This window comes from Corapipo altera, unplaced genomic scaffold (assembly GCF_003945725.1).
Source record: "Corapipo altera isolate COAL_440 unplaced genomic scaffold, ASM394572v1 73, whole genome shotgun sequence".
NCBI lineage: Eukaryota > Metazoa > Chordata > Aves > Passeriformes > Pipridae > Corapipo > Corapipo altera.
In genome coordinates, this window is record NW_020884957.1 from 978,857 (window position 1) to 1,001,797 (window position 22,941).

The 22,941-nt window shown below is 36.8% G+C and overlaps 1 protein-coding gene across 1 annotated transcript in view; it reads right to left on the bottom strand.

Moving 5' to 3' along the window:
* Positions 1-2,216: 2,216 nt before the first annotated feature.
* MARCH11 (membrane associated ring-CH-type finger 11) overlaps positions 2,217-22,941 on the bottom strand; it is a 29,094-nt gene continuing 8,369 nt past the window's right edge. The window contains exons 3-4 of the mRNA XM_027663800.1: positions 9,719-9,911; positions 2,217-2,942 (exon numbers count right to left, since the gene is read on the bottom strand). Coding sequence (XP_027519601.1) covers positions 2,620-2,942; positions 9,719-9,911 — 516 coding nt within the window. The 3' untranslated portion in view covers positions 2,217-2,619. The remainder of the gene's footprint in view (positions 2,943-9,718; positions 9,912-22,941) is intronic.

Genomic DNA, 22,941 nt, shown 5'->3' on the forward strand with positions numbered 1-22,941 from the left:
TGACCCTGGAGAGATCTTGGTGCAGCAGCCCATGGAGAGCACCCTGCTGGAGCAGACATCCACATCGAAGCCCCCGAAGGACACACCACAGCAGGTGGGTATGCCCTGAAGGAACTGTTGCCTATGGAGAACCCATGCTAGAGGAGGTTCCTACTGATGGACTGCAGCCCCGGGAGAGGCCCCAGGCTGGAACAGAGAAGTGTGGGGAGGAGGAAAGGGTGGCATAGAGGAGCTGTTATAGACAGAATGCAGACCGCTGTTGCTCATCCCCCTGTGCTGCTCAGTGGGGAGAAGGTAGAGGAGTTGAGAGTGAGAGGAGGAAGCTGAGCCTGGGAAGAAGAGGGGTGGATGAAAGTAAGGTGTTTTAGGTTTTTTCTTTGTTTCTCACCATCCAGTTTTTTTCTAGTTGGCTATAAATGAAAGTCATTTTCCTCTTGCTGTCTCTTTTTTGCTTGAGGCAATAATTGGTAAGTGATGCCCTTGACTTTGTCTTGACTTAAAAGATTTTTCATCATATTTTCCCCCTCCCTTCTGTTGAGAAGGGGGAGAGAGAAACTGCATGGGGATCTAGCAGCCGGACAAGGTCAACCCACCACTCCATCCTTGACCCAGTTCTCTTCAACATCTTCATTAACAACTTGGGCGCAGGACTCGAAGGAATACTGAGGAAGTTTGCCAATGACACTAAATTGGGAGGAGCTGTTGATTCCCTTAAGGGCAGAGAGGCCCTGCAGAGAGACCTCAACAAATTAGAGAGATGGGCAGTCACCAACCCATGAAGTTTAATCAGGGCAAGTTCTGAATTCTGCACATGGGATGGGGCAGCCCTGGATGTGTGGTACAGACTGGGGAACCAGAGCTTGGAGAGCAGCACTGTGGAAAGGGACTTGCAGTGCCCTGGCAGCCAGGAGGGCCAACAATATCCTGGGGGGCATCATGCAAAGCATCACCAGCTGGTCAAGGGAGGGGATTGTCCTGCTCTGCTCTGCACTGGTGTGGCCTCACCTTGATTATTGTGTGCAGTTTTGGGCACTGCAAAGTAAGAAAGCCCTTAGAGAGCATCCAAAGGAGGGCCACAAGAATGGTAAAGGATCTGAAGGGGAAGCCGTATGAGGAGTGGCTGAGGTCACTTGGTCAGTTCAGCCTGGAGAAGAGGAGACTGAGCAGAGACCACACTGCAGTCTACAACTTCCTCATGAGGGGAAGCAGAGGGGCAGGGCAGGCACTGATCTTTTCACTCTCATGACCAGTGACAGGACTTGAGGAAATGGCACAAAGCTGAATCAGGGGAGGTTTAGGTTGGATATCAGGAAAAGGTTTTTCACCCAGAGCGTGGTTGGGCAGTGGCACAGGCTCCCCGGGGAAGTGGTCCCAGCACCAAGCCTGTCTGAAGTCAGAAAGTATTTGGACAAAACTTTCAGGCCCCTGTGCAGGGCCAAGAGTTGGATTCGATGATCCTTGTGGGTCCCTTCCAACTCAGCATGTTCTGTGATTCTATGATTCTATGAAACTGTTTTAAATAAGCTAGTGCTCTCAGAGTAATTTCAGCTCTACTTTTCTGTCTCAATCTTCAACAGGCTTAATTAACTTGAAAATTATTTCCATTTCAATTTGATTAAATTATATTGGAATTTATGCCATGGAACAGAAACAAGAGAAGCACACTTCACAGTGTTGATTATCTGTCATGATATTGGCTCATTTTAGTATGATTCGTTACCTGGCAAAATTAAGGCTCTGCATTATTTCTACTTCAGTTTCTATTTGGATTTATTATTATTCCAGAAGCTGCAATGCACTTTTTTTTTTTTTAATTTTTAAAAAGGGATATCAATGACCTAGAGTCAGGATGGTACTAAAAATTCACAGGTTGCTAATTTCAGCACCACTGCTTGGAAGGTAACATCATTTCTCTGCACAGACACAGCACCAGCACTCTGCAGATCTTAGAGACTCAAGAGGCAGTGCAAGACTCTTCCTCTGTCTGTGTCATACTTGTGCCTGACATCTTGCATGGACATCTGGGAGAGCTAAAAGAAAAGAAGACTTCCCATCTTCCCTTAGGTTTTGTAGAGCAGCCACTGGACTTCCTTCTTAAAGGCAAAGGACAATATATCCCTTACCTACTTTCACACACCTGAACTGTGCTACAAACAACAAAAAAATAAAGACAGAAAAGGAAGAATACTTGACTTGTGTCAACATTCTCCTTCTTTTTGGAAGAACATTGTCCAGTTTAATCCTCGTGAAAGTGGAAAAAATAACAGTAGTGGATTAAAGCCAGAGTTTAAGAAAATACATTTAAATATATCTTTTTACTTAAAAATTAATTTCTTCATCATTCAAAGACCTAAGAGTTAAGTTATGTTATATAAACCTCAGGTACAAAATGAGAAAAGATCCAATAAATCAGACTGTATAAAAAGCAAGAGACTTTTTTTTTCCCCAGAAAAATGTATTTGTGTTTTATCTGATCATATAAAAAGCATTAAATTTTTTAAAAAAGTGTATATATTTTTTCAAGTGTTAATGGTTTCCCCGTTCATCATAACTACATTCCAAAGTCCTGTAACACCAGGGCACATTATCCTTATCTGTGTAGCACAGTGAGCATAATCTTTACACTGAGGTAACTCTCATCACTACTTCCCCAGAGCAGTTATCCTCTGATGAATCTTCCTGAGGTCTCATGCGGTTGAACAGATGTAACAACACATAGCCACACTGAAATCTTGGTGAGGTTAACTGTGTTGGATGAACTAAACTTCTGTTTCTAAACGCAGTCAGTGGTAACCACAATGTCCTTCCTGCTGAGGATTCTCCTCGATTGCTCTCCTCTATGTCCGTGGCTTTATCATAATTTAACACATCCCAGTGTAGATTCACAGCCCTCCAGCGCTTAAACACTCGATAAACAGATGCACCTTCATGTACTATCAGTCCTGAAATTAAGGAAAAGGAAAAAAAAGAGTTTGTACAAAATATCAATTGATACCATTCTGAGAGTAAATAGAGAACTAACACATTGTAATGACTGGTAATTTCCAAAGGCTATTAAATTACTTGTAGAATTAGTAATTCAAACAAACTGTACATATGCAATGTAAATGGTTATTTATGTGTTTGGGAGGCAGGAACATGCAGAGGAAATAAAATTGTTCTGAATAAAAGCTCAACATAATCAATACTGGATAATCTGAGCATGCCTAACCAAATAAATTATTTAGATTTAAGTAAACCCATGCAAAACTGGCAGATTTGGAAATTGACTGTTTATGCCACTGCTGCCCTTGTTCATGGTAAGTACTATTTATTTACTGAGATTTATACTGGTTTAAGTATATCTTTAAGTAGGTTAGACCTTCTGTAAGGAACAGGATGGTCTTAAATTTGCCTGAGTGTATTGTAGAATTCAGTACAGATACAGAGAAATTTAAATGCTTTCAGATTCTTATTTCAACTCAGGAGCACAGAAGATTTGTGAAAACCTGAAATAGCTGTAAGTAGAAAGATTTTCCTGTCTTGCTTCAGTAGAACAAGAAGAGATTAAATTTTATTATTAACTATGATGAGCATGGTAAGGATGATAAGCTTTCTTCTTTCTCTTCGATATTCAGCAGGAAAAAGTTGAGAATCATCTTTTTGTTGAGACCCAGGAAATCTTTTAAAAGATTCTTCAAGGAAAATACAGATTATCTAGAGTCCTCAACAGACCAATCCACTTATGAATTTTCATGTAGCTAATATTTATGCCTATTGTATGCATTCTGGCAATTTATTTTAAGAAGTGAAGCTTTTCATTTTCTGTATGTATGTATATATTTATACTCACACTCTTTGTGTTTAAGTAGTTCATATATGGATTTACTGGAGAGACACATAGGGCTTCAGCCTTCTTACTAGTTTTTTCCTCAACCAGTCTGGTAACTTATATGGTTCTGAGCAATGTCTCATGTTTTCTCTCGCTCCCTGCTTTGGGAGGAGAGCAACCTGCCTAGCCCAAAACATTTATAAATCTTTTGTCCACTGTGATTCTTGTCTAAAATTTTCCTATACATGGCCACATCTATATGATTGGTGGGGTCACAGGCTATAGTCCTTTATGCCAAGAGATTGTGTATTACCTCTTTCTGCACAGTGAAATTGTGATCTAAGTATCTGAGGTCCTTTAGCTTGGTTAACCAACACCAGAAAGGAGTTGTTCAAAGGAAGATGACACAGGCAGAAAGGATGATAAAAATATTTACATGAACAGAAAACCTCAGATTCAAGTGCAATGATTTTCAGATAACAATGCCTATTCTAATACATTTTTAAAGATCATTACACTACAAGATGGAGAAACACAAAAATTTCTTTTGGAAGGACATGATAGCAAATGCAGCATCTCTGTAAGGCTTTCAACTTGCCCAGAATTCATTGAAGCATCCAATGCAGAAAAAGTAACCCAATATAAGCTTAATTAAGTAGCGAACATTCTAAATGTATTTTGTAACAGCATAGCCTTTTAGTGGAATTTTTTCTTGATTGCAAGATTTCTATCTTCATCTTCTCAGATACAGATAAAGCAACCTGTCCTAAAAATTTAACATATCAATAATAATCTATTAAATGCACTTTCAAGACTGGCTAGATTGTCTTAAAAAGAATAAATGTGTTTGATCATGTACAGAATCTACAAACCAAATAAGCCATGGCTTTACTGCTGTGACGAAGATACACTCTTTTTTTTTTCCTGTTGGATTTACTATAAAATGATAAAGGAGATGAGAATAAGGAGATGAGAATAGTCTCCCTCTGCCTGTCAGTGTAACATAGCATTGTTTGGCCCAATTTCTCTCAACACTATGATAAAGGAAAACTAAAAGAATCTATTTACTCCAGTGTGAAGATACATGCCTGCACTCCATTGGAACCTGAACAAGATATTTCAGAATAGAGAGGGAAGCATTTGAAAAAGCATCATTGATTTACATGAAGTACATTGAAACAGTCAAAAGTATCCTCCCAAAATTACAACAGAAAAAGTCATAGGACAACTTCTTTCAGAGAGATCTTTTTTACTGTTTTGGATCTTTCAGGATTTATTGAAATTATGTTTTCAAAGTTTTTCAACTTTTGCAAGGAAAAGAAATTTTCCCTACAATGGAAGCTGTCAGCCACATATACTTTAAAAGAGTTACCGAACAAAGGATCGACTATTGCAAGGCTTGAAATAAAGTTGTCAGATTTGGCAATGCTAAAGGAGAAAAGGAGCACTTTCATAATTCCTCTCATAAAAAGTTTTATTTCCCTTCTGATAGAACTACAGATTGAAAAAGACCTATGTAGAAGAGGCAAAAGAACTGGGGGTGAGGCGGGGAAGAAAGCTCTCAGCAACAACAGTTCCAAGACCACAAACAAAAAGAAATCTGAATAAGGTTTAAATGCTGGAGATTTTCCAGGTCCAGAGAAGTTCTGATGCTCAAAATATAAGTACTTAGTCACTGAAGTGGAGCTGTAAGAAAACGGCAAAGAATCTCCTTTCTTCCTGTAGAAGTTCCACAGCAAGGATAAATTCATAAAAAATACTGATGTGTTCCAAATACCATGATTTCAACAGCGCAGAGAACATATTGCACACTTGTAGGGAAAAAAAATTTACTTCTTTGATGGACCCATCAAAATGTCCATAGATTCTAAGACGACTTTAGGTTTTATCTCTAAGATGTAGAGACTGTAGTGGGATCCAGACAATAGGATTATGAAGAATCATAATTTTATTTTCTTTCCAAGTACTGTGAGATTCACTCTATTTAAAGAATTTCTTACCCTGAGTTACAAGATCACTTGAAATTTTTCATACTAAGTGGCTTTACAAGTAGGCTACTTGTAAATCATTCAGATTTGATGGTATTCGGTTACAACTTTATCTTATTTATCACACTAATCTTACTTAGAGTCATTTAGGAATGGTCCTCCCAGAAACATCACAAGATCTTACCAGGAAATAAAAGACCCTTTTCAGAAACAGACTTTATCTCTGGACAAAATGCCATGTCTTAACACTATCCAAGGGCCCACAGATATATAAAAAAAAGTAATCAATTGCTCAAAGCATTAAAGTGAAACATGCCCACTCTAAAAATAGTAATATAACTCTTTATAAACTATTTAGAATTAGACTGGGGGGGGGAGAAGACTTTCTGAGTAAAGACACATAAAGTGCAGCTAGATGTGTTCATTGTAAGGAACTTCAGCCTGCACATTTTTACAACTAAGGAGCTACATAAACATTGGTAGGCATCAGGTTCCTTGGTGGGGAATAAAGAGGCTTTCAGAGGGCTACTCACACCTTGCATTGGCTCCCATCTCTTACTCCCTTGCCATAGTCATGTTTCCAGTGCAATGTTACAACCTCTTTTCATGCTGTAAAGGAACTGCACTGTTTTTCTGTGATTGGAAGTTAGCTGTTATTATTTATGAGATATTTTGTTCATGCTAGAACCATTTATAACTAGTAGTTGTGACTATTTTCCAGTGAAAATGTATAAAGTTCTATGACTTTTCTGTTATGAGAAATAATTTTTAGGTCTACAAAGTAGAATGACAAAGGCTTCATGTCCTGTCCTTTGGTGGCTAGATAAGGGATTTGTATTATTCATTCCTTTCATATTAACCCATGAATTCACTCCCTTTGGTAATCCCTACATGGATGGTCTGATCCTAGCACTATCACTGCAATAGCTCTGGGTTTCACAGGCAGTAATTCTACTTGATTAGTGTGTTCAAGGTCTGCTGTGGGAAAACTACCACCAGCAGATTTCAAAGAGAACAGCTTTAAACCCAGCTTAGATGCAGAAAAGTACAAGCTAATGACTTGTAGGGTTAAAAGCAACACTGAAAAGTAAAAACAGTCCTGTTTGTTAGGAAGAATTCTGGAAAAATTTAGAGTAGAACAAGAAGAACAATGGATACCAATAAAATATGTACACTGGAATGAATAGAACATATTATACCGGTGATCTGTAATCTTTGGGATTTTTCTTTTGGTGAAAAGTAAAACAAAATTAAGAAGTAAAATAGAAGTTACGTGTTGTTTGCTTAATAGAAAAGTGACTGGTCTGCTACATATGATATATAAGTCAGTCACTGGGAAAATTAATCATTATGTGCAAGTTTTCAAAGATGTCATGTAAATATGTCAGTACCTTTCGGCAAACTGCCTTTAAAAATTATAGCAAAACATTTTAAAAAGTGCTTCACACTTTCTGTGTGAAGATATTTGCACTTCACAAATGACCAAAAATATTCATATTGTTTCTGCAAAGCTATAGGGAGGCATAACTGAAGGCAGGGAGAATAAATCTTGGTCATACCACCAAGCATTGTCTTGAAATATGTGCTGCACAGGAAAACATATATCTGCATAGATTTTTCATTGAAATAAAGATAGATATCAGTGGGAGTATAGGCACTCACTCACTGTAAGTCCAGTTTAAAACTCAGAGAATGCAATGGATGACTAAACACAAATGAGAGAAGAGGAGATACTAAGTGAGAACTGTGGCTGGTTGTAAGCATAACAAGCTTTATGATATAAGAGATTACATATAATAATGGTAAAATCATAAGTTAATGCTGTTGGAAGTCATCAGGATAATAGAAAGTGTTTTTTTTTTTAAAACATTAATGAGTAATAGTTATATACATTTATTAGAGAACTTTATTTGAATGTTTTAAATTAAAACTATCAATCTAACTCCCTTCACTTTATGCTGAAATAAAATTGAATAAAGTTGACTTTATTAATAAATATTTTCAAGAATTACAAGAGCTCCTGATCTTACAAGCTTACAGTATGCGGATGACTTGAAATTATACGCAGAATAAATGAATGAATGAATCTGGATCATCAGAATTCTGCAATTACCAAATCTCCTTTATACAGTTTTCTGAATTTTCAGATACAGTCTAGTAAACTGTTAAGTTGTATCTGCACTGAACTTCATAACTACAAAACAGTGTTGAAATACATTTAATTATAGTCGGTTTTCCATTTAAATTGTCGTATATTATTTATGATAGGATTATAAAATATGTATTTATTTAATTAGAGGCAAGTCAGTTTATCTTGTGGGGGCAGACAACAGCATGTTTGCTTTGCTCCTGCATGGTGCCAGTTAGGCCAGAAGCTCCATAGCCATGTGAGGTCCATACCATGTTAATTCAGTAGCTTCCAGTTCAGTGATGGCTTGAGCCTGGCTGGCTTGAAAGGCAGCTACATAACTGCATGTACCAATCTATGGAAAGCTCACCTTCCAACAGTTTACTTCTATAGATAAATACAGTAACATTTCTGATCACCCACAGACATTCAGAGTGTCTGAAGCACATTTTATCTTCACTTAGTGTTTTTTTAAACAAAAGCAAACCCTTCAATATTGAGTGTTAAGCTGGAAGAGGTGGTATTCAGAAATCAGCATGTAAGAGGATATGTAGCTGAGCCTTTTTATTAATTTAAAAGCTGAGCACTTGTCCAAAGTATAAGATTCTGCTCGCTTTTCTGTTGTAGAAGATATGAATTCACAGATGAAAGCCTGTGTCCCAAAATATTCCAGAGTGGGCTTCTCTAATAAAAATTACAAAATGAAACTGCTGATCTAGCTGAAATATAAATACTTTTACAGTAATTGGATGGTTTCAATACAAGATGGTATGGCTTTACAGTTGGAGCAAAAGCCTTGATATTAGGAATCACTCTGTTTCTTTGTCCCTTCTTGAGCAGAATTCAGCACTGTCCTGAATTCCCATATATGAGACTGGGATAACATTATCTCTCAGAAATCTCAAAGCAAATATCAGATGGCATTTGACTTCTGGATTTGCAATTCTAAGCATGGGATTTAATGTAAACTAATGTTGTTAATTATGTAGATTCAATTATGCAAATTATTTAATTGTGCAATATTTAATGTAAATTTTCTCTGCAGATAATTGTAGTTATTCTGATAATCAATTCAAGGTTGTTACCAAGTACTAAAGGGATTTCTGTTTAAGTATTTCTGTGTCCAGTGCATTTTCAGAAAATTAAAGAGTGGTCAAAAGAGCTTTACAGTAAACCACATTTTCTTTTACACCTAGAGTTAAATGACTTGAGACTTTTTAACAGTAAAGGAAGTTACTATAGTTAGAGGTATGTGAGTGTTTCATAACTGTTTATGATGTACAAAGAACTCATGCCTGTCTTCTCTGTTCTCCTCTATTACTAGCACAGTGACCTATATAAGTCTGTGCAACTTAATTTTGGGTGTGCAGCTTGATGACATCCTTAAGGGCTTCTTCTGAGCTTCATGATGGTACAATCTAATGTAAAGTGGCATCAGTAGAAGACTTGACAATGCATAATTTTACTAATTATTTTAATAATGTCTTTGTTATTTTCATCTATTTAACTTCCCGAATTTTGCTAGTCATCTATTTTTTCAAGAAATGTAAACTGATCCTGTTCTCACCCCTAAGATTTTGGGAAGACACTTTGATGAACCTGAGAGTAAAACTTTGATTCTTTTCTCTTTGCAGTATTTGTAACACTGTAAAAAGCAGCAGTTGCTAAAGGTGTCAGCTGAGAATAAATCTGCAAAGAACTGGAGTGATCGATTAGCGTGACCAATTAGAAAAATAGATATAGTCACAGTCTTAAACCACAGTCTGTGCTGTTTAAAGATTTTGAGCTTACCTATGCATACTAGATCCATAAAACCATACATTCCATAGCAGATTTGAAAAAGGATGTCCTTTCTTTGCCATACTGCATAAGGGCTGAAGGCTGACCATAGAAGCCAAGTCACACTTGCTACTAAGAACAGAGATCCTAGGATTACAGCAACCATCTGCACTTTCTCAACCAGTGTTATAGTAATGCTTTGCCACTAAAAGAGAAACAAAGTAGTATGAGATAAAAATGTTATTTTCCATGACTGTACATTCAACTCCACTTTTTGTTTCCTGAAATCAGAAATTATTTTAATATTTATACATATCTTCATAGATATTTACTAGTATCCTTGATGCTGACATTTTATATCTTTTTTTCCTATTTCACTTTCAGTTAAAGTGAAGATAAATAGTTGCTTCCCCATCTCCTCCAGCATCACTATCAATACCATCTAGCTGCGAACTTTGGAAGAGTTAATAGTCTTAATTCTATTTTGAATACATAGGCAAAAAACAGATTAGGTCTTAGGAATGAAACTCAGTCTTTCGTCTTTGTAAGGTAAGGAACAGAATAAAAAAAAATGTTGGGAAGGGTTTTTCAAATATGTTTTCTGTTAGTGTGACAAGTTTCCTTCTCATCCCACCCTCCAGAAGTGTGAAAGCATTTTTCACTTTCCTGCTTCTCATCAAAGAAGTTCCAGACATACCAAGGGAGTTGTCTTTCTCCACATAAACCAGTGTTAACAGTACAAAAAGACACCTGCAACCTAGTGTGGAAGCAACTCAGGAGGAGCCCTGAATACAGATAGCACAAACATTTCTTTTCAGTGAACCCCGGTTATGTCCACCTTTCCAGGGAAGGTTGTATCTTCTGTATGTGAGGTGACTGATTTATAGTGTGACAAGATTTAAATATAACAGAGCATGCTTACTGTCTTCTGTCAGGGTAAGAATAGAAGTAAAATTCTGTTAAAACAGAGTTACAAAAGCAAAACACAGCATAAGGAAAGAATCATTCTAGATTACCCCTACTGTATATGGACTTTCTTGGCCATAATTATCTAAATTACCTTGGCAGACTCTCCACTTCATCACTCATTACAGAGCCAGTATGCAGACTTTGTGGACTGACATCTTTCCTGTTCCTAATTTTGGACATACATGCTCTCTTCTACAGTTGCAGTAGGGAGCAAGTGGATAAAGCTACTCCAGTAGGAGCTTTCTTACCTCTTTTCCCATCTACAATAATGTTTCCTTTTTCCTATTACTTTAAGAAAGCCTTCTCTTTTTTTACAGCAGTTGGGTACCCAGTACTGTATAATCATAGGATAATAGAATAATTCAGGTTGCAAGGGGCTGTGGGAGGTCTCTAGTTCAACTTCCTGCTCAAAACATGATCAGTGATGAGATCAGACCAGGTCGCTCAGGAGTTTATTCAGTTACACCTTGAAAACCTCCAAATACGGAGACTGTTCAGCCTCTCGGTGCAACCTGTTCCACTTCTTGACTGTAATCAGGTTGAAAAATTTTTTTCTTAAAAACTATTTTTTCTCATATCCAGTCTGATCCTCTTTTGATCCTTTTATGCTCTCTTTCTCCTATCAAGTACCACTGTGAAGAGCATGGGTAAGCAATGGAGTCCTCGACCCCTTTCTTTTCTTCTCGTTCAGCTTTTTCCATAAACTTTCCTACTGTAGTTTAATTTGCACAACGGGTGCTACATGCCTTCTCTTGTTGCAACCTCCTGAATATAATAGTACAAAAAGATAGATGTATAGCAATTTGTAAATTGTCTATCTTGAAATGCTAACCTTTTTATAATGAACTCAATTACTAAATAATTCATGGAACTTCAGGGTTTGGAATGGGGCTATTCATATTAAATACTACCTTTTTATGGTAAAGCAACTATGGATATGCATTTCCTTTATTAAAAGTTTTTTTATAAGGTCAAGAAAGGTCATTAATAAGTGATGCATGACAGAATGGTGTGAGCTTTCCATGACTCAGATATGACTTGTTTACAGGATTTAAAGTTCAGGATTGAAATTCACAGAACTCTCTTCAGAATATATAATGTTGTGTTCAACAAAATTAGTTTTCATTTCTCAGCTGAAGCTACATAGTGTGACTTGGCAGAAAACTGTCAAAACCGGTATTGGTTATGTATCTCTATCTTCTTTCTTTATCACTGTGAAACAGACCTGTAATAAATTTGTTCAGAATGCCTGAAATCAAAGTACATTTATATGAAGTAAAGCTTTAACTGTCACAAAATATTAAACTGTCAAATTCATGGAAGACACTGGTAATGCATTTAAACATCACTGAAATAAACAGCAGATCTTTCACAGTGCAATTTCAACAATGCAGAAGTTCCTAAACTCACTTAAGCTTATTTTGATTTTCTTTTCTTTTTTAAAACTTAGATTGCTCATAGTTATTCTGCAAAGATAGCACTGAACAAAAGGAAAAGTAATCCGAACATCTGAGATAAGTAATGCAGCATGCAGTCTATATATAAAACTCATCCCTTACTCTGGTGTTGTCTGACAACCAATATCTCTTTCTCAGAGACAACTATTCCTACCTATTTTTCTGTTTCATGAGGGCTTTTTTTGGGGTTTCCCAAATGTTTTCTTTCTAGAAAAGCTTGACCCTGAAAAGTTCTTAGACTCACAGATATTATCGTTACCTTTTCCTAGCCTCTTCTAAAGAATATATTCTGGTTATTTTGATTTTCTCCTGATCAGATAATTACTGAGAAAATGCACGAGCTGTAGTTCCTAACTCCTCGGCCTTTAAAAATCAAATAACAGTTAAAAAAAAAAAAATCCCAACCCCCCAGCAAAATAAAACAACGAAGAACCCCAAAATAGGGTTTGATATTTTCTTCTGTTAGCCATTTACTTTAGCCTTTGTGGCATTCACTGTCTTTCTTCTACAGAATAAACTGTAGTCCTCCACCTCCCTCAGCATGAAGGTCAGCAATAACCAAGCAATTAAAATTTTTATGAAATTTTCATCTCTTTTAGTGTAATCTACAAGTTAAACTAACTGATGACATTCCACAGTAGATGGAGGAGGAAGGACTATGTGTGTAAGAGAGAAGACATTCAAGAGGCCTAGAAAGTTTTATGTGAAACTGCTAACTTGCCTACTAGTGCTAGGCAGTCTGCCACAAGAATCCAACACCCAAAGAGTGATGGGATGGGATGGACTGATATTAAGCTCTAACGTGATCAGCTTGGGGACCCCATCTTCAGTGTATGCTGGTTCTTAGCGCCAATGGCAAGAAGACTGTGGATGCTCCTGATGGGTAACTTACCCCAACTGGAATTTCCTCCTCCTTGCCCCTCTCCAATCAGTTTTGATTCAAAGAGTCTGAGATTGGTTCTTGGGAAATTATTGCCTTGATTTTTTCTTCCCATAAATTTGACTGTGTTTGGGTACAAATTATAAAAAGTGAACAGATGTTGCTGAGACAGGCATATTTTTTACATAATGAAGGCAGTATTCTGTAGTTACGACATTATTCATACAGAAATAAGTTTGGAAGGTTCAGTCCTTTTTTGCTTAGACATGGGCAGCATTGGACATTAGACAATGAGATAAACTGCACAGGACTGTATTGTTCAGTTGCTTTGCATTTCATTTGCTCGTGAAGAGGAACTGGAGTTGTGGTCACACTATTTTCTTCTACCTGAAGTCTTACTCACAGCATAGCTAATATGTGTGACATATTATATATGGATACATGTTGACAGACATCTGGGAAATTAAAACTCTTTTTCTAAGAGTAAAATTCTTTTTATAGTATCAAAAGCCAGTTAAACTTCCTTTGATTTCTCACAATCATTTACCTTATTTTATTCCCTGTTATGTTTTTATAATCACATTACCTTTTAAAGTCAAATTAATGGTTTACAATAGAGGTTACAAAAATAATATAGTAAAAATAATTCAGTGATATTTAATGATGAGAAACTGCATTTAGAATATAATAGACTGAATTATTTAACATTGTAAATTGAATTATCTCATTATGAATGTGTCATAATTTAAATCCATTATTTCCATTAATGTTTTCTCATTTTCTTCATAGAGTTTGTCTCAAAAATCTTAATTGCTCATGATTATACATTATATTATGACTTTCTAATTTATTTTTGTTATTTGTTGACTATACATCCCATAATCAGTAACAGTTATTTTAGCTAAGTATTTTGCCAAGTTAGAAAATATATGGGCTTTTAGTGTCAGCTTCTCTAAAGTACATGACCCTAAAAAATAAATATTATGAGAAAGATTACCATTTTTGCTTAAGAACTAGAAGTTGAAAGAAAATGCGAAATATTTTGTATCTAAATAACTATAATAACACTGTAGGTTTTCAGACATAATCATTAAAAATCATAATCATTAAAAAACCCTCATTTAAATTTCTATGAAATAAGATCCCATTTTATATTCCTTTCCATCATATCTGTAGTTATGAGGTACCATGCCATCTCCGTTGCCCATGAAAATAATGAATTTTACTTTAGTATACAATGATAGTGAAAACTTCCTTTGAAAATGGTGCTTTAAACAAAATATAATTAATGCTTCTGCTTTTAATGTAATACTGTCTCACCCTTGAAAGCTTTCTAGACTTTTACTTCTACTGGCACTTCATTATGTTTGGTTCTTATAATCTTCTATTTACCACTAGTCTTCCTTTCATAAATCATTTGGGAGTCTCGTACACTAACAGTACATTAGAGTTCAAATGCTGACCCCAGAAACATTGCTTCTCTTTTCTTCTAAGGGCTCTATCAAACAGAAATACTGCATAATTTCTTATTTTTGAGGTTGAGACTTTACGAAGTTGAAGGAAACATATTGCTTTCAGGGACTAATTTTTAAAGAATAAAGTTAGTACAGTTATATGCATGTCCCTTCTATGATAGAGATGGATAAAATATTCAAAGGTCTGTCACCTTTGGGATAAATCGATATTAACTTGACTTTTTTTTGATAATGCCTTGTAAAAACGCATTGATTATTGTAAAATACACAGCAGAAAAGTGATCTAAAAAGTACTGAGACTGTGCTTGTACTTAGAAGACATTGCATGAAAAGTGGCTGCAAAGAACGTACAGGTTCTCCTACATCCTTAATAAAGAACATTATGAAATTTCCTTTTGGCTTCCCAAATGCATACCAGCTTCAACTGTACCAATTTATAATCCACCAAAATTTCTTAAGCCAAACCACTGTAATAGGGTTACCACTCTATTCTCTCAGAAACACAATTTATCCTGAAACCTTGCATTCAGCTGACTGAAACCTCGCATTCCCTCCAGTCATTCTGGAACACGTATTTTACATAAAATTAAATAAAAATACCTGGCATTGACCTTTTATAACATAACATGATTAACCTGAAGCCATATCAATTATGTGGCTTTGAAAACCTTTTGTCAGATTGCTCTAATTGCTAGAATAAACTCTGACAAGAAAAAGTTCTTTCCTACTGTCATTCATTATACATTGTAGGATTTGTAATCTGTGTACATATGGATAAAACATAGAAGCAAAAGAACCCAATGATTTAGGTCCAACAAACCACTTTTTTGATTTGTCTGTTCCTTACTTTATCTTGTTAGTGGTCTATGTGATTAGATAATTAGGGTTTCTAACATATTTTGCAGTAAGCATATATTGACTACATGATTCAATATGCAGTGATATTGTTAACTGATTGACCAGCCTGGATGAGAAAATGCATATTTTTGACTATGCACATACACAAACATTTGAAATGTCATTTTCTGCTCTAGGCTTCTATTTTTATGTCTTTTTCTTAAAAGAATCAATACCACAAAAATTGCAGCTCACCATTAATGCCTGTGTATTTTGATACATTATTAACACATAGAGTTCCTGTAGTCATAGTGTCCATTATTTTTTCTTGTGTCAGAGAGCTCATCAATACAGATGGTTTGGGTTGTATGTAATTCCTCAGTGTGCTTGGATGGCTGCACCAGAATTTTACTTGGGACATTCTGAAAGCGTAACATTTACTGTGGAGGTCCTGTCCACCTGTGCACCACATATGCAATTCAGTTGACAGTTCCTGGAAGTGTTGGCTTACTGCATGTGTACAAATGAGTTGAACATCTACACCTACAGTGGATGCATCTTGGATTTCTGACTGCCTAGAAGCCTGGACACCCTAGTCAATGTACAAAATCTTTACATTCACCTTTCAAAATCTTACTACTTATTAGGCAGAACAGCTTGGCAGAACAGCTTAACATTTTATCTTATGATTTTTTTAAATGTGTTAGAATCAAGGTCTGAGACCACAGGCAGACCTGTGGTGACAACTGCATTAGTCTTACATTATCCTTTCTCTGGGAAATTATCAGCGGTTATCTTTCACTGCTGGCCAAAAAATAAAAGAATGAGGCGAGGCTGCAGGACTGTGTGACCGGTTGAGGCAGCTACCAAGGCACAGCTCCGGTTGGAATACTTTGACACCCCAGTGGGTGGGATCGATAGCCCAACTGAAGTGCATTTACACCAATGCACCCAGTATGGGCAACAAACAGGAGCTGGAAGCCATTGGGCAACAGGAAAGCTGTGACATAGTTGCCATCACGGAAACATGGTGGTCTGGCTTGCACAACCAGAGTGCTGCCACGGATGGTTGTAAACCTTTCAGAAGGGGTGGGCAAGGAAGGAGAGTCAGTGGTGTAGTCCTGTATGTTAGGAGTGTTATGACTGTCTAGAGCTTAGTGATGATGCCAATAAAATTGAGTGTTTATGAGTAAGAATCAGGGAGAAGGCCAACAAGACAGATATCCTGGTGAGAGTTTGTTACAGGCCACCCAACCAGGATGAAAATACAGATGAAATTCTATAAGAAGCCAGGAGAAGTCTCATGCTTGCTAGCCCTTATTCTCATGCGGGACTTCAACAAGCAAGAACAGCACAGCAGAGAGGAAACAGTCTAGGAGGTTTCTGGAGTGCTTGGAAGATAACTTCCTGACACAGCTGGAGAGTGAGCCAAATAGGGGAGGTGCTTCACTGAACCTGCTGTTTGCAAACAGAGAAGAACTGGTGGGTGATGTGATGGCTGGAGGCCATTTTGGGCATAGTGATCATGAAATGACAGTTTTTGATTGTTGGAGAATCCAGGGTTGAGGTCAGCAGAACTGCTACCCTGGAGTTCTGGAGGGCAGACTTTGGCCTTTTTAGGAGACAGGTTGGAAGATTCCCTTGGGAGACAGTCCGGAAGGGCAGAGGAATCCAGGAAGGCTCGACATTCCTCAAGAAGGAAATACACAGAATACTTATACATCATGGTGTGTTGTAAAGGTGTTTCTGTGAGAAATTTGTGAGGTTAAAGTGAACTATTCTCAAGTTAGCTTCTAATTCCTATCAGACTCTAACTAATTAAGTTTAGCTTAGTGGCTTAGTTTATTGGTATTTTGAACATTCCATGGACGTGTATATTTGGTGAAAATGAAATTACCATTCTATGTGAATAAATGCTACTCCTACTGTAAAGTAGGAAGTATTCAATTTCTGTTTCAGCTTTACTGCAAATACTGAGTTTCATTGCAACCTAGGTGTACTCTTGATAGCATTATCTGAAAATTAAATATTAATGAATGGAGGCAGTTAAAGCCTACTATGGTTGTTGCATTCTCTGCAACTTAAAGATGATCTGTGAAATTAAAATGAAAACTTAACTTGAGCATGGACTATTATGTTATGGTCAGGTACACGTTCCTGGAAGAACACTAAGAAAAAAAAATTCATTCTAATTGCAGAGAGTAAGTAAGCCTCAGCAAAGTTATAAATGAGCTATATGAAGGACATTTTAACAATTTTCATGCCATCTAGTTATTTAGGAAGCTTAACGATGTTTTGCCTATACAACTCTGTACTTCTCTTTGAACACAGACAGTATCAAAAACGGTTCTGGAGTTGCTTTTTCTTTCTCTCCTGGGAAAGGAATTGTTTGTAAATTCCAACTAAAACTGTTGACAACTTTTAAATGAAAAAAAATGCTGAGCATAAGGCTAAGATTGTGCATTCTTTATGATATTGATACACTCATCAAATGTATGTAAAAAATTGGTGAGCATGGAGGGACAGAACAAGCCCCTTCCACAAAAATGCCCTGGACATTAGTCACTATATAGAGGGATCATCTGCTCTTGATCATTTCTATTGATGCCTTCTTGTCTATCATGTTGAAAATATTCAAGTATTAATTACAGTTCATTTACTAAAACTCATATTTCGTCCGCTAGCTGAACTTTCCAAAAGTGCTGGCTTCTCTTTCCCTGTCTTTTTGACTCTATGAATAATTTAATAACTTTTACAACCCCTGCAAGAGGAATCACAGAGGGTTTATCTGAGACTATTCAACAACCTAATGGTTGGTGCATTCCCTTGTGAGAGACCTTGACTCAAACCCATTGTTTGCCTGAGCTTAAGCAAGGTTTGAAACTTTTACCTCTGAAGACACTATTTTAATACCTGAAATTTATGAGTTATTCAGGATATTCAGTAGTAGAACTCCTTCCAAGTAATTTATTGGAACACTTCCAGTTCCCATACAATACAGAGATGTTCACTGAACCAAAGGGAAAACAAATGAAATTGATAACTTTATTCACATAATCTCCATAGGGATGAGTAGGGAGATGATTTTCGTATGGTACAAAGCACCAGGAACTTTTTCTCACACTGACATATTTCAGTGGGTTCTGGATGCAGAAAAAGAGGCCATGGAAAGGCCTTTGGTGGAAAAGAACCATAGAAATTACGTGAAGGTGGAAGAAATGCCAGGTAACTGTAATTTTAAGGTTAAAATTTTCCAGCTCACTGAAAGAAGACTGAAAGAGAACCCAAAGAATGTAGCTGTACAAACAAATTGAATTGGATAAGAACAGTTTAGAAGTTGCTAAAGCAGCATAAAGTACACACTAATTGCTGCTTTGCACTATCTGCTTCTAGGTAGTCTATGAATCCAAAGACATGCTATTAAGTAGTACATCACCATCTATTGTCACCAGATACCCCTGCATCCTGTAGCAACATTATTCACAGGTGAAGAATAGTTCTGGCACAATGCAACTCCCCACCTTTGGTTAGGAAGATGCACCTTCACTGTGCAGTCTTCTTCCTACTGTTACATGGCAATGATGTGTTTCAGCAGTGAAGGGTACAACCTCACCAGAAAACAACTCAGTACAAATATCGGCCTCTGGCCTTTTTAGCCCTGAACAAACACTAATTCACAAACTGTGATCAGAATTTTCATGTGAAAATCTGGAAGATGCTCAGCATGAGGGAAGAGACAATCCTGATTTCATGTGCTTCTTTGTAAGATGTAAAACAAAGGAAACTTAAGATTTTAAGGACAGTGAAAAGGATGAAGAAAGGAAACATATTCTGAGTTCAGATGTAAAGGATCTAAAGCTGTGGTCTTATCTAATCCCTAAGCAACATAACATTTATCTTGGACAAAGGTTAAAAGGTAGGATGATAAGAATACCAAGGTATTATATACTAGCATATAATCAGGAAGAAGGCTTGTATGAAATCTGAGAAGGTCTGATCTAAAAGTAATTTTGGATTTAATTTATTAGATGGGTAAATCAATTACTAATTGACACTGTAGTCAATTAAGTATGTGATAAATCTTCACTTGAAGACAATTTAGTCATAATTATAAAATTTCAGTCTGTGCAAATGAATATGATAAATAACGTACTGCTTGAAAATTTGGCCTAATGGAATATTAACTTATTTATTTATTATAATTGTTTTATATACTACACATTAGGTATAATAATTAGAAGGCTTTAAAACATTTATAAGAATTATTATAATGTATTCATATTAAAATTATTAACAATATTTTTATTCTTATGTTTTTAATTGAACACTTATTAAACAGCAAAATTTTAAAAGTAAGTTGTATTAGTTTTTTCAGGTACTGCTAAATAATCACAACTATACACTAATAGGTACTGTTGTTTGAGTCAATATTACACTATTTCTAATAGTTTGAGTAGCCATAGTTTTGGTCACCCACATAAGACTGCATCTTTATGGAAACATAGAAGATGTAGTGCTTAATTACAGAGAGTGGCCATGACTACGTATCTTCAAATATGATAGCTCTATCTGTAAAAAAAGGAAATAGCTGCCTCTATAGTATACACTACACCAGAAACTCTGTATTTCCTCTAACTATATCATAAATATGTCTGAAATCCCTTGGAATAATTACATTAAATAGCACAATATGCTTTTGAAGACTGAAAATACCCGTCTTTCTGACTTGTTACATTGTGCATCAGCATTCATAGTGCTGCAAAAAGCAATGGTTATAATATCAAAAACTGCAATATCCGTTCATATAATTGTGTTTGAAAATTCCTAAACTATAAATTGTTCTTGGCTTAATGGTGCTTATACGACTTACACATAATATATGTACCATCTCTTGCAGTACAAATACAAGTACAAACACAGACACAAAATAAAAGTACCCTCAGTTTCTCTCAAATACCTAAAGAATGAAAGGTAAGAAAGTGCATGCTGTTCATATGGAAAACACAATTGTCAAAGAACACTTACTGTTCTGCAAATTGTCACTTTTAAGTTTATGACTATAAACACAGTCACGTTTCGTTGTTACTAGACAATAGTTCCCTCTTTACATTCACTAATTACATAAAATTGCTCTATCCTACAGTCAGTACTGTTTCTGGATTCTTTAGCAAAATTAGCAGTGACACTTGAGCTCTGATGAAACTGGTTTAGCTCACTCTTGGAAAAACAGCTTAATGGTCCGATTAGGATATAAGCCGTGAAATAACTTGCTACCTACTTGAAAAATTTTTTGCACATACACTACTGCTCTTCTTAGGAAGAAATTCCTTACTATTGGTGGTGAAGCACTGGTACAGGTTGCCCAGGGGTGTTATGGATGCCCCATCCCTGGAAGTGTTCAAGGCCAGATTAGACAGGGCCCTGAGCAACCTGATCTAGTGATCAGGTTGGCAAGGAGGTTGGAACTAGGGGATCTTTAAGGTTCCTTCTAACCCGAACCATTCTATGATCCTGTGATTGTTCGTGACCTCTCTGGAATGGATAGAAAGAGGCCCTGGCTCTGCCACTGTAGTTAGAGAAAAATTTTTTGGTATCCAAAGTTTGTGAGCAACTTACCCTCACAAGGATGATGCCTAATGTAAAAAAGCAGGGAAGGTTTTTCCAACTAAGATGAAATTCTCACTTACTCGTTAGGCTCTGGGAAACACCTAGGTTGCAGGATGGGAAAGCACAGAGGATCTAAGATTGATGAGTGCAGACAGAGCTCATGGAACATGTCTCAGGACTGTGAAATAGACAGTGTAGGATCTCATGGCCCAAAGCACTCAAAGAGATAAGTGGCTCAGACATCTGGTAATGGGAGGGCCATTTCTTCAGGTAGGTTTGCCCAGTCAGACCTGGCTGACTGTTAGTAACTTATCCAGGATCCAACTGTGAAGTACAGAATACTGACTGTGAATCAATATGACAGAAAACTATATGAAATAAAAAGAAGTCAGTAAAATGACCAGTATACTGACACCAGCTGTTTGCTATGCTGTACTGAACTGTTTCTGCTGTATTGGCCTTAACTCGTAGAGGATTCTGAGGGAAAAGAGAGATCAAAGGAAGGAGAGCATCATTTCTCCAATCAGGGAACTTGGAATGAGTGGGCAGCCTGTGCTGAAGGAGAAAGGTTTGTATTTTCTTGTGACTATGAAAACGAGCCTCGGCAACTTTCCAATAGAACAGCTTTTCGAATGGCATTTGTGATTGCCTGCTCCTGGTCCACCAAAATGAAGCAGCCCAGGCTCTCAACCAACACGATAATTGAGTCCAGTGGTGGAATTCTCCAGGAGGAAGCTAAGTAGCTGCTACTTTGGGCTCACAACATCCTGCAGAGATGCTGAGTGCCTCAAAGAGCCTAAGCAGTAGGATTGTGGTCTTCCAGCACATACAGAAATTTTCAGAAAGTGCTTTTGCTTTATTAATGAAAATAAAGATGATATGTGCAAATGAATCATCCTTTGGAGCAATGCAAATTCCCACATACATTTGAGTTTGTAAATAAAATTTAACTTTCTAAAGTAATTTTCTTTTCATAAAACTTTTTCTGCACAACCCTCTTCCCCCTTAAGAGGGCCTACAGAAAAGATGGGGAGGGAGCCTTTATCAGAGAGTGTAGTGATTGGATGAGGTTTAGCAGCTTTAAATTGTAAGAGGGCAGATTTAGATTAGATATTAGGAAAAAATCCTTTACAGTGAGGAGGGTGAGGCCCTGGAACAGGTGGCCCAGAGAAGTGTTCAAGGCCAGGCTGGGTGGGGCTCTGAGCAACCTGATCTAGTGGAAGGTGTCTCTGCCCACAGCAGGGCCATTGGAACTAGACGATCTTTAAGGTCCCTTCCAACTCAAACCATTCCATTATTCTGTGATTCCCCTGTGATGGCCAATTCATCAGCAAAGTTAGAGAAAGATGAAAAAGAAAGAGAAAGTGACACTTGGACAAAGATGTGGCTTCTTATCCACATTTCAGATATGCTAATGCAGGGTCATAGGGCATAATACTGTGGAAATTTGAGATGATTTTTAAGTAAATGGGTTGGAAGCCTGTACCTTTGAACCCAAACAAGGAAGAAAGAAACCTTTTGGATGTTATCATGAAGACCTAACGCATGAAAGTTGTACAATGAAGACAAAGATTCATTTGTGTTACATGATGAACACCAAGACATCTCGGAGTAACTTTAAACTACTGAAACTGCTTTCTATTCTAAAATAATCTATACTAGGAGACAAAAGTCCTTAGATCTTGTAAGTGTTAATTACCAGGACCTAGGTTCACAGCAATTATATCAGTGAGATCTACAAAAGCTTGAGGGAAAGGCCAAAGGGAAAGGTAAGTTTTTAAAATTCCGACAGCCACAGACAATAAACTCTTCCCATTAAATGCACAGCAGATTTTTCACAAATTTCCAAATACATTCAAGTACATGACATCAACTGTCAGTGGAGAAACTCTGAAGTAGGCACATTTCCCTAGAATAACCAGCAATTTCATATATTTTCTAGATTTTTAACCCACAGCTATAGGAAGAAAAGGACAGGCTGAAGTAGAGGATTTTGAAATTCCAGAGATC